Below are 12,824 nucleotides of genomic sequence, written 5' to 3'. Positions count from 1 at the left end.
AAAAGTCACCCATAACCCCACCACTTAGCGGTGATCAGTGCTAACATGTCAGCATATTCTCTTTTAGTTTTATTTTCAGCGGTCTTTTTCTCCCCCTGGCAACGGTCTTTAAATCCACCCATCCATTTAAGAATAAGACCGTTTTACTGAGACACCCCCGCCCCACAGGGCCCAGCTATGTGTTCACATCTTAGAAGAAGAAGAGAAGCCATTTCTGCTCTTGAGGAGCTCATGGCAGGGTTGGGGAGATGAGGCTCATACTGGGTCTGCAAAGGGGGGCAGCAGAGGGGGCGGCTTGGAGCCAGATGGAGCTGCGTCCTTCCTTGCCCTGGCCCACACCCCACACCCCACCACCCCACCACCCCACCTCCTGGATCTCTTTGCTAGGCCTATCTGGGGAGAAGCCCTAAAAGCCCCACTGAGCCTGTGACCAGGGGACCTGGTGTGTCCTGCCGCTGCGGGCCTGTGTCAGTCAGGCTGCAAACACAGTTGTGACCTTGGTTGAAGTCTTCAGTCTCAGTGTCCTCCACCAGCCCCTCTCTCATCCCACTCCAGCAGGACCCCCCATACCCGTGCTTCTCCTGGCCTAGCCCCTTCCAGCCCCTCCCCTCCTCCTAGGTGACTTTTTCGCCATCTTTCTCAGCTCAAGGTGGGGGCCATTTGCTGATGGCTGTTGCTGGGAGTCTTGGAGGTTTAACACAGGGTAAGTTCTTCCCTGATCCTCAGAGGAGTGTGAACGCTTCCTGGTCAGGAGTTGGGGTCTCAGAGGGCTGCCCGTTTCATGCAGCTCCTGCTGGGGCCACTTGCACTCAGCCTTTGGCTCCTGAGGTATGCGCACTTTCGTTCATTCATCATCCACCCATCCACATGTTTAGTAGGCCCTACTGTGTAGGAGGCACTGTGCCAAGGTCAGAGAGTCAAGTGACCACAAGAGAGCCAATCAGACATGCAGTATCACCATGGGGTGATGAATACTCTGATGGGGCAGCACATGTGAGGGGCATGACCCAGGTTTCCTAGGATACAGGAAGGCTTACCAGGAGAAGTGATGCCTCCTCTGAACCAAGAGGGCTGCAAGGAGGGTTCCAGGCGGATGACAATGTGTAGGAAAGCCCAAAGGAGAAAGGAAGCATGTAAGTTCGGGGCACTGAAATTTGCCGAGCGTGTCTGCAGCAGAGCGTACGAGGCAGGAGACGGAGGCGGAGTCCTTGGATTTTGGTCGGGCTTGGCAAAGTGTGGCGATGGATTGGTGTGAAGATCTGGGCCCCACCCCGGATCCTGAGGTTTGTGGGATCCTGGGAGATCCAGGAGCCGTTAAGCAAGCTACTTGAATGGTCTGTGTGGTGTGTTGATGAGGCCAACTGGACCCCACGTGGTTGAGTGTTAGTACGTGAGGGAGATAGGAGTTGAGATAACTCCTAGGCTTCCAGATTAAGCACTTGGGGGGCTGGGGGCACCACGTGCTGGGGGCGCTGTAGCTTGTGGGGGATGCTGTTAAGTTATATCTGGCTGTGTAGAGAATGAGCTTCCCCTGCGACACCCCAGCGTTGATGTGTGGTCAGCAAGTAACACATGGGTCTAGAGCTCAGGGGAGAGCTCTGTCTGCTTTGAAAGCCAGAAGAAGAATGAAGCCTTGGGAGCTGGAGAGGTCACCCAGGAGAAGTATGTGGATAGAGAAGAGGCAAGGACCAAAGGCACAAAACATTTACGGGTCATGCAGGGGAATAGGAGAACCTCCACGGGAAGGGAAAGGAGAGGCAGAGAAAACAGAGAGAACTCAGCAGAAGGGTCAGATGAGGGCCAACAAGGGCCAGACCGGACAGCGTCCCCTGATGTCGCAGCAGAATGCGGGCTGGCAATGTCTGAAGGGTTGAGAGGGGCTCAGAGATGGCAGTGGAAGTGAGAGTGGTGACAGGGACACCTCGTTCAGGAAGCTTGGTTCCAAGGGCAGAAGAGATAACACAGTGAGGATTCAGGGAATGATTTCATTTCTTTGAGTGTAGAGAGCTTAAAAGAAAACATTGATGGGAAAGGATAGTGAGAAGGAGACTGAAGATCTAGCTGAGAGGGGGGTAACCTGAAGATCAGGGGTCCTGAGGAGGAAAGGGGGTGGTGTTAGGAGGGCAGGTGCCAGAGTCACCAACTCCCTTGCGGCTGGAAGAGGGGGAGGGGATGCGGGAGAAGCCGGTGAGGTGAGAGTCTGGCAGCAGAAGGACAAAGGGGACATTCTGGTGGTTTCTCTTTTTTCTGTGAGGTAGATGGTGGTTTATCTGCTGAGATGAGGTAGAAAAGTGGTGGTTTCAGAGCTTTGAGGACAGAAGGGATCATTCAAAAGAGCTGTACAGGGAGAATGGCAGGGAGAGTTTACCAGGACGGGTGGGCAGAGGTGAGGGCTCAGCTGAGTGTAGAACCCTTGATGAGGAAATCGGGGCACAGAAATGAAGGCACTGGATCCTTGTAGGATTCGTCTGAGGTTGTGGACTTTCTGCACAGTTCCCATGTGAACACAAAAGGGTTGATGGTGGCCCTGACCCAGGGTGTGATCTTGTGAAGTGGTTGCCAGAAAGCTGGGGCAAGAGAGGTGATGATCTGGGCACTTACGTCTGGGTGGGGGAGGAGGCGGGAGGGGTCTGATGGGAGAGTTGGAGGGTCCAGGCTACTACTGGGGGTTCCCGGGACACTAGAGAACAGACTTAGCACGATTCGATAAGAGAGTGGGAAGGAAAGGTGGTTAGGGTGAGAGAGGGTGTTGCTCACCCGAGACTAGATACAGAACCACTGGAGGTGGGCACGTGGCCTGGAGTGGGCCGTCAGAGTGGGCGTCAGAATCGGGGCGTCAAGCCGCTGGGGGGCTGGGCTGTCTGCGTTTGGTGCTGGGGAGTGGAAGTCACCCAGGCTGATGGCAGGAGTCAGAGTGGAACAGCAGGTTGTGAAGCAGGTGCCAGCTTCGCCAGGGCCCCCCAGGGTGGCAGATGGAGGCCGGAAGGATGGCCAGCACATGACAGGATGCTCCAAGGACCATACTGACATTCCTACCACAGCAGGAAGGGCATCGGTGTGGAGCGGGGGATGCTGACCCTGCTGGGGACCCTGAGTTGTGTGGGGTTTTTCACTTAAAGAAGGAGGCAGAGGGGCCGGGGAGTGAAGAGGTCGAGGGCGAGGGTGCTGTGGAAGAGAGAGCAGGTGGAGGTTTGGGAGGGAGGGGGTGGGGGAGGCATAGAGTGTGGGAGAGAGAAGACAACTACCAGCCGGCTCCACATTTCTGTAGAGTGGTTAGAAGTGGGGCTCTACAGTCAAATTTGGGGGTTTGAATTCTTCACCATATAGAGCAAATTTCTCAACCGGCTGTGCCTCAGTTTCCCCACCTGAGAAACAGGCCGAGTCATGCTATCTACCTCACAGGGTTTTCATGAGGAGTAAAGGAGGTCCCCCCACAAGGCATTCACATGACTGCCTGGCACACAGTGAATGCCCGCCAGTGTGGCCTGCTGCCCTGCTCTGCTCTCACCATCCTCATTACCGCCTTGGGTGGTTATCGTGCCGGGCCTGGAAAACCAAGGGATAGGTCGGGAATGGAGGGTCCATCCCCAGCCCAATCTCAGGCACAAGGACTCCGGGGTTCCTAAGTACTGCTTTGCTGGAGTGCTGGAAGGAGAGTTAGGTGGTGCCCAACGACAGGGTCAGGGTGTGATGCTGACACGGACTCCCAGCACATTTAGGCGCAGTTCATGGAGGAGGACGCACCTGACCTGGGCCTTGGATGAGGGAAGGGGTTTCAGAAGATGGAGGTTCAGGAGGCTGGGGCGGTCCTCAGCAGGAGGAGCCGGGATGTGGACGGAGATGCAGCCAGGGGTCGGGTGTCCAGCTGGCTACTCTGAAGGAAGCAGGAGGGAGAAGTGGGAAAGGAGGACGGGGGATGCCAGACCAAGGGGCTGAAACCTTCTTCTCTCATCGCTGGGGTGGGGGGGGCACCAAAAGGGCTCAAGCAAGGGGGTTGGTATAAGCACCTTGTTTGGAAAGATGACCCAAAGATGATGCGAGTTGGAGGGAAGGAGAGTGGCGACTGGAGACCAGGTAGGTGGCAGGGGCGAGGGTCCGGGTGAGGCGCCATTAGGGCTGCATTGGGACAGAGCGATCAGGGGCAGATTCAGAAGCCGGCACTGAAGATGCTAGACAAGACTTGGTTACTCGTTGGGCAGCCGACGGGTGTGTGGAAGAAAGAGAAAGCGGCTGAGGGTGGCTCAGAGATTTTGAGCGCAGATGTTTAAATGCTGCCTGTGCCATTCAGCTTTAAGGAGGAAGATGCCCGGTTCCACCTTGGACTTGTTGGGTATGGGAGCCAGCGGGGCCTCCAGGTGGCAGGTGGGGATGCAAATCTGGTGTTAGGGGTGGTATCCTGGTGGGAGCTCTTTGCACAGAGGGAGGGAGTAAACGATGGGGGTGTCCGGGGCGCCACTCACCTGGGAGAAAGCATGGGGACCTGGGCCTGCAGTCAGCACTGCAGGAACACAGGCGTACCTGGAACCAGACCACTGCTGTCAAGGAGCCCACGGTATTTTAGGAGATCTGGAACCAGGGCTCAGGCTGGGCGGAGGCTCCATCAGTGAGATTAAAGAGGCCTGGGGGAGGCAGTGCTTCAGATGAATCTTGATGGGAAAGATTTTAATGGGCAAAAAAACGACAATCTCTTTCTTCCAGCTGACAGCATTCCCAGTGGATAACATTTGTGTCCGAAGGTATACAAGTGACACAAAGTGCCAGTCAAAATGTGTACAAGAAAGTATGCATGTATGAAAATGGATGTGTGTACAAGGGCAAAAATTAACAGGAAGGCATAGATGAGAGTGTGTGTACAAAATGTATTTGTGAGCCCGTGTGTGCATATGCATGGTGTGCCTGGGTATAGGTATGTGTGTTGTGTGTGTGCATGCACATGTGTGTCGGCATATGTGCTCAAAGGCAAGCATGAGCGTGTGTGGACGAGAGGAGGCTTAAGGATGCCACACCTGTTCTGGGGCTTCCACTTCTGCCTGAATTTTGTCACCCTTCACATGTTCTTCAGCCTCTAGGGAAGAAGAGGGCGCTTGGAAGAGTCCTTGAGTCTGAGTGCAGGGTCAGGAGCTTCTTGTCTTCTCTTGCCTCGGTTCCTTTAAAGCCATATCCTTCCTCTCAGACCAAAACATAAAATGTTCCAGGTGTCAGTATAAAAGGGCTGTTTGGCTTTTTGCCTTCTCGCATTCCTTCTGCACATGGGACCTGATCCTACAAAGCAGGCCTATAAGGCGGCGTTCTCCTGCTGAGAGGCCATGAGCTGGTCAGGTTGTGGGTCCAGGTAGGACGTAAGGTCCAGGACTGAGGGAGGGCAGGCCCGGGCTTCTGTGCTGAGCCTGGGGCAAGATCTCCAGAGCTCAGCTGGTGTCTTGCCGGCCGGGGCTTCCTCTCAGCTTAGGGAACATTGGGGTGGGGAGAGTCGTCTGCTCTTGGAGAGAACAAGGCCTCTAATTCAGGCACGGGCCAGCTCTAGCATGTCTTAATCTGGCTGTCCATTCCTTCCCGGCCTGGGCCTTCCACCTACTGCCATGGACACCCTAGGTTGGGGAATTATTCGTGAATGACTCTAGGAGTGGTGGATGCTAGGGGGCATGGGGCATCCAGCTCGAGCCTTTGGAAATGTTACTGTTCCCTCTTCTGCGGACCTCAGTTTCCTCTTTTACAGGATGGGTGCAAGTGCTCAGTTGACTGCTGATGGCCAGGCTGCTTTGAATACTTGGAAAGTGTGCTACCGCCCCCCACACAGGAAGTCCGTCAGAAGGCCCCAGCACCAGGAGGGCAGGTCCCCTGGAAACCCCTTTGCAACCATCTCTTCTCCTTTCTTGTCTCTAGGGCAGGGGCTGTACCTGCTGTGGTAGACTGCCTCCCTGGCATGGTGCAAAGGCGCCGGAAGGGCTTGTCTACTTCCCCACATTCCACTGAGATGCTGAGAGTCCTGAGGTCAGGCTCTGAAGTCCCACACACGTCTCTGAATCTCAGGTTTACTCCTTGCTAGCTATGTAGTCTTGGACAGATGCTTCTCTCTAAGCCTCATTATCACCATCTGTAAAGTATGGATGATAGCAGCCACCTTAGTGCTGGTATGAGGGTTCCATGGAGTAAATGCATGGAAAGCACAAAGGAGATGCTCAATACATGTGAAGTGTTTTGGTGTCTATGAATATGCAAAGGTTTTTTAATCATCAAGGAGCCTCAAGTGAAAATGTCCAGTAACATTAAGGAATGACTTGACTTGGGGGTCACTAGGACTGCAGGAGAAGAGAGGCCAGGGAGCTCAGTGGGGAGGCTGCAGTGCGGGGTTCAGACACACGGTGCTGAATCAATCAATCTCAGTCTCTCTCTCTTTGTGGACAGGGGCCTCTCACTCAGCCCTGTTCAGAAATCTGTGCAACCATCTGCTCATGAGGCCAAGGGCAGCTCCCAAAGCCCACCTCCTCTCATCCCGCAGCACTGTCTGGTGTCATGCTTCTGGGCCAGCAGGAGCCCACCTTTTCAGATGCCTGGGCTGCTGCCCGGAACGGGTTCTTACAGCATTGCCCAACTTGTCTTCTCTGTAAGCTTTGTCCTCTGACTGGACCGTGAGCTCTCTGAAGTCAGGGCATCTGTCTGCTGAGGTAAACAGACTCTGTCTTCTAATTGTTCAGGTGATATTGTGGCCCCTGACTTCCACCACCGACTCTCTTGAAACCGTTCTATGTTCCCTTTCACTGCCACCCCCAGTAGAAGCTTTGTTTGGCTCTTCCCTGGAACATTTTATCTTCATCCCTCATCTCTTTCCTGTGAATTTGTTGGCTTGAATTACTTATTTATTCATTTAATAACATAGCGTAAGTCATAGCATTTAAAAAAATGTCAGTTCATTTCCTTCTAACAGTTCCGCTGGTTAGGTACTATTATCATCCTCACTGAGCAGATGAAGACACTGAGGCATGCAGAGATTAAGTGACTTGCTGGTAAATGGTGGGGTTAGGAAACAAACCCAGACGGGCTCCGAGAGCCTCTGCTCCTTTCTTCCCACCGCATCAAGCTGCCTTGTGAGTGGCTGTGATGCTCAAGGACAGTGGTGTGAGGGGAGGAGTGCTTCAGTGTTCGGACCCCAGCTCAGATGAGGCTCCAGAAATATCCCTGAACATCCGAAAACTCATGATTGAAACAATTAGTCAGAATGCAAAGAAATGGGTGTTTTTGCCTCATGTAATTTGGTTTTATGAAGACCACTAAATGCAAACATTCTCCCATTAATTACTGTCTCGAATTTGGTCTGCAGCTGAAGGAACTAGAGCTGGGGAGAATGTAGAAGCCCGCTGGAGTGGCAGGCCTGCCCGAGTCAGCATTCCCAGCTGTTTTGCTCCCACTCTGTTAATTTTAGAAACTCCTCCAGCCAGGAGGTATTATTAGCTTTACGTACAGAGAGCCACAGGGCCCTCAGTGGCCTCTCTGTGCATAGTTTTTTTGTTTTGTTTTGTTGCTCCTAAGAGAGTAAATGAAGAGGAATGATAGCCACGTGTACGTAAGGGGTTTGCACATGGTGTGTGTGAATGGGGATACCTGTACGTGCCATCCACTAAGTGTTTGCAGCTGTCTTTGAATGACGTGCATGAGGCTGGTTGGAGAGTGTATACAACTCAAGAGCACCCCGTAGAAGCTGAGACCATTCTCCAGGGACCTACAAGTCATGAGCAGGCTGTGCTGTGTTCAGGGCAGTGGGACTGAAGGCTGGGATGGTTTCCTGGGTCTTCGGCTGGGTCCCCAGATGGCCTAGGGGGGTTGGGGCTGGAGAAGTTGATCTCCTGGCACCAGCCTTAGAATGAGAAGCCTTAGCCCGTGAAGCTCTGACTTGAGGTCCTGAAGGGCTTGACTTCCAGAGGTGCTGCCCAATGCCGCCTTCCTGGAAAGCGCCCTTCCCCAAGCTGTGTGACGGACAGTTGTCTCGCACACCTTCACTAAAGCAGGCCCTGCCCTCTCCTTGGCTCATAGCACCGTTCTGAGTCTGGCAAAGAAAGCAATCTGCTGCGAGGTGGCTTTGTTTCCAACCCAGAACTCAGTATGCAGGGCGCTTTGGTTTTGTTACAGGACCCAGTGAAGAGGAGTAATGCTTCTCTCTTTGTCTCTTACTCTGTCCCTCCTGGCTTCCCTGCAGGAGAGGATTAAAGATGGCTGAAAGCTTATTTCTCTTGGGAAAAGACATGCTGTTTCATGTCTTAATGTCTTAATCTGACTTAATATCTTTATCTGTCATTGTGTAAATGTCTAAATTAATAGCAGTGGGAAACAGCTCCGTAGTGGAAGTTTTTGTTCTTGGAGCCAGCCCTGGGGTGGCTGGTACTTGGGCAGGGTCCATGGAAGTGACTGGTCCTGCCTTCTAGACTTGGGGTCTGTGCCTATCTGTGCTGTCTGCGCACTCCAGAGGGGCCCCTGCTGGGCCAGGTGGGAGGCCTGTGAGTTGACCTGAACCTCCTTATGTTGCTTAAACTCTCAGAGGCTTCGCCCTGAGGATCCCTGCACACCTCTCTCGGGAAGCCCTGGAAGTTGCTTTGAGACCTTAGGAGAAATGGTGCTGGAAGCCCTTGCTGGTCTCACTCCATTGCATTGAGGGACCTCACTGGTCCCCCCAAATCCACCCATTACACTACCTGCCTTTGAGATATCACTGCCCTAGTCGCCTCTGAATTAGATGCAAACCTCTGGGGGAGAGAGAGAATCAGATAAAGTGGGATCTCAGAGAGCCAGCATGGGTAAGGGGCAAGATCAGAATCATAGGACTGAATGTTGAGGCTCCACCCATTACTGCACAGTGGGGAAACTGAGGCCCAGAGCAGAGAGGGCACCTGCCTGATGTCACACAGCATGTCAGTGACAGCTGGGCCTGCCTCCTGGGCTTCCTACCTCCCGGGTGCCTGCTGTGTGTCTGGACTCGCCCCTCTCTCCTGTCAGCCTGTGGCATGTCTGCCTGTCAGCCTGTCTCAGGCCACAGCCAGCCCTCACGGAGCCTGGGCTGGTGCAGGGTGAACTACTCCTGCTGCCAGAACAGCCTTGCAGTTCTCCCTGGATGTCACTTTTCGGTTTGCTTTCCAGCCTGACTCTCACTGAGGCATGGGGATGGGGGTAGGAGACTTTGATTGGGGAACTCGTGGAGGGGAAGGCAGAGGGTTTCCTTGTGAAAGAAAAGCCTCTTTCTGTACCATTCTCCACATCTTGTCCTGGTTCCCATGTGCCCATCTCCCATAGTGTCTCAGAGCCTCTGAGACCTCTCTCCCACATTTGTTCTCCTTTGGAGCTTTCTCTCTTGATCTGTAACTCATTCCCTCTGCCCTATTGGTGACTGACCCTGTGTCTCTGGGCAGATTTTACTGGGACCTGACCATGCTGCTGCTGATGGTGGGAAACTTGATCATCATTCCCGTGGGCATCACCTTCTTCAAGGACGAGAACACCACACCCTGGATCGTCTTCAATGTGGTGTCAGACACGTTCTTCCTCATCGACCTGGTCCTCAACTTCCGCACGGGGATTGTGGTGGAGGACAACACAGAGATTATCTTGGACCCACAGCGGATCAAGATGAAGTACCTCAAAAGCTGGTTTGTGGTGGATTTCATCTCCTCCATCCCCGTGGACTACATCTTCCTCATCGTAGAGACGCGCATTGACTCAGAGGTCTACAAGACTGCCCGGGCCCTGCGCATTGTCCGCTTCACCAAGATCCTCAGCCTTCTGCGCCTCCTGCGTCTCTCTCGCCTCATTCGATATATTCACCAGTGGGAAGAGGTGAGTGGTCAGACTCAAACCTCTTGTGGGAAGGGTTATCTTCCCCCTGGGGGGAGTGAAAGGCCAGCAGGTAACCTCAGATAGTTGGATGTGGGCTATCAGATTGTAGCAGATACACCTGCTCCAAGAGGACAAATATTAGTAATTTCTTGACTTCTTATGTGCGAGATACTGCACAGATCACTTTACAGGCTGTATCCTGTTTAAGTCTCTAACAACCATAGAGGGTACCAAATACGTACATAGAGTTCCTCATATATTACATGAGGAAACCAAGAGACAGAAAGATGAATGGATTTATACAGGGCTGCAGAATTGGTAATTGATGCATGTGGACTCCAGGGCCTGCACTGTCAACCCCTGCACCATATTAAAAGGGATGCAAATTCATAAACCTGTAGGGGCCAGGTAGGGACTGTAAATGGGTGAAAAGGGCCAATGGGAGGGCCACAGGGAGGGTGGTAGACTGCGGAAAGCCTGTGGACGCCTCTTCTGTTCATCTCAGACATCCTCGACTTGGCTCTAGCCGCTTGTCGCCGAGTGGGCGTGGACCCAGAGTTGCTAGATGTAAAGATTTATCATGAGAAGCAGAAATCTGGATTTCTGTGCAAAATTTGTTGGCAACTATCTCCAGTTGGGTTCTCCTGGAGCAGACTCTGAGATGAGCAATTGCATTAAAGTGATTTTTTTGGAGGCGAAGTGTTTTCAGGAAAATCTGGTAAGGGATTGGGGAAAAGGGACAGGGAAAGGAAGGAAGTCAAACAAGCTGACACCACGGGGAGTGCTGGGGGGCCGGTGTGCACCACACCACAGAGTCATCCCAGGCAGGGCAAAGTCGTTGGACTTTTATATCCCTTTGCCTGTCAGTCATTGGTTCAGGGCACTCCCAGCCTCTGGTACTAGCAGGCAAAGGACAGCCTGGGACAAGCCCATGACAAGAAGCCCTCAGGTGCTGGCTGCAGATAGGAAGCTGTGCAGGGAGCTCTCTCTCCTGCGGAACCTGGGGGGCCTGAAGCTGTGTGTGCACAGCTGTGGGGCTGTGGGCAGAGCACTGGCTGCAGAAACAAAATAAAAAATTGTGGAAGAACCGGAGGGGGGCCGGCACCATTCTGAAGAAGCCCGTCATGCCTGGGCTGAATGCAGTCGTCTGTGGGAGAGCCAGGGTTGAAAGAAAAGCAAGTGACCTTGCAAGCGCTTCTGCCTATGTCTGCCACCACCCGAGTGACACCCCTTGGCAGCAGCAGCAGGGAGGCCAGCCTGGAGGTACCAGGTCTGGGGGAGATTGCTCTGTGAGACTGCCCACCTCTGGAGCATGCTGTGGCCTGGGAGCTTCTGCAGAGGTGCATTTCTTGCCACGGCTCACTGCCGGTCTCCTGGTGCTCAGGATATGAAGCACCCACCCCACCCCTGGCAGCAGCCTGGGCCCTGGGCAACAGCACCCCTGGCTGATGGCTGGGGCACTGGCAGATTGAGGTCAGGGGCAGATGAACACCTGGGCTGCGCAAGCGTCAGCACCGGCCTGGCAGAAGTACTCTGGTGCAGAAATTCTGACTTAGAAAATGTGTATTATTCCTGCTGATAGAGGAGGGGCGACAACTTGCCCAAGGTCAGGCGCAGACCTCTGGCAGAGCTGGAGCAGCACGCAGCCCACTTGCCTGCCAGGAAGGTGGATGGTGGAATGCTTGTGGGCCTGGAGTTTCAGTGACCCACGTTAAGATCTGAGCTAGAACCCAGCTCCGTTACCGCCCAGCTACGTGAACACCTTGCCTCTCTCAGTCTCAGTCTCTTATCGGCAAAGTGGGTGTCAGTAGTCCCTTCTTCACTGAATTGTTGTGCGGATTAAATGAGATGGTGTTTGTAAAACCCTTAGCTTGAAGCCTGATGTAGAGAACCATTTAATAAGTGGCCCTCCCCACCTGATTGTCTTAGTAACCCCCTATGCTTCTAGAGGGTGTTTGCTTCTCTCAAATAGTTATTACCCATTAATTCGTTGGTTCCTCACACCTAGTTGGCAAGGTAAGTGCAAGGATTTATTACCCTATTTGTCAAGCAGGGAGACTGAGGATCAGAAGGGTCAGCCGCCCCAGTGGTAGGATTTTTGACCAAGGCCCCCTGACTCTGGTTGCATAGACTTCCCACCTTCCCAGGCAGCCTGAACAGAGATGGCTTTCGGGGTGACTGCCAGCGAGACTGGGCAGGCAGGTGGTGCAGCAGGTCAAGGGGGGGTGGTAAAGATTTTGTGCCACAGCTTGGGCTTGAGGACCTGTGGGACATCTAGGTGCTGAGAGATGTTGGCATGTGGGTCTGAGTTCAGGGATGAGAGGGGACAGTGCCTATTGGGGTGATGGTGGCCGTGGCTGGAGCTTCCGAGTGGCTGCAGAGAAAGGACGGAGGCATACTTCCCAGGGTGCCTCAGCAGGCCTGTCTCTTGGTTTCTGCCCCAGGTGGAGGTGCAGAACCATGCTGGCTCCCTCCCTCCCCGTGAAGTCCGCAGCCTTTTGATTGTCTTGGACTTAGAGCTAGACTGCCATTCTAAGCAGAGAGAAGTACTCGATCTTTCCCTTTCTGACCCTGGTCTGGCACTGGTATGTCCCAGCCCCCAGGGGCCAACCTCGCTTCCTGTATGCCTGGGCCCTGGGGGCCATGGTGCTTGGGGTAATTGGCCAAGTTGCCAGTGGCTGGGCAGGGTAGGCCCTGGGACAGGGGCTAAGCCCTCTTTTTATGTCCCACACCATCCAGTCTGGGACCTCAGACCAGAGCTCCTGTCCCCACTACCCCTCTGGCCTCACTACCCTCTGGGTTTTCCAGAACAGCTCAGGCGGGCCCTGGTTGGCCCTGGCCTTTCCCTGGAGTAGACAGTCCCAGGAGGCCTCAGGTCAAGGTTCGGAACCGGACAACACTACCCAGATGGCCGCCTCCCTGCCCCCTCCACACACACCCTCATGTTGCCTCCCAGCTGGGAAGGAAATCGCTTTGAGCTGGTTTCTGCTGGGCACATAGCCCCG

General features: G+C 53.8%; 1 protein-coding gene across 1 annotated transcript in view; it reads left to right on the top strand.

Moving 5' to 3' along the window:
• The window catches only part of HCN4 (hyperpolarization activated cyclic nucleotide gated potassium channel 4), a 43,180-nt gene that overhangs the window by 14,589 nt on the left and 15,767 nt on the right, over window positions 1-12,824 (top strand). The window contains exon 2 of the mRNA XM_036907776.2: window positions 9,396-9,819. Within this exon, the coding sequence (XP_036763671.2) occupies window positions 9,396-9,819 (424 nt within the window). The remainder of the gene's footprint in view (window positions 1-9,395; window positions 9,820-12,824) is intronic.

The sequence above is a fragment of the Manis pentadactyla genome, chromosome 11 (genome assembly GCF_030020395.1).
Source record: "Manis pentadactyla isolate mManPen7 chromosome 11, mManPen7.hap1, whole genome shotgun sequence".
NCBI lineage: Eukaryota > Metazoa > Chordata > Mammalia > Pholidota > Manidae > Manis > Manis pentadactyla.
Note: the sequence above shows the minus strand (reverse complement) of the source record. Positions and strands in the feature narration are given on the sequence as shown.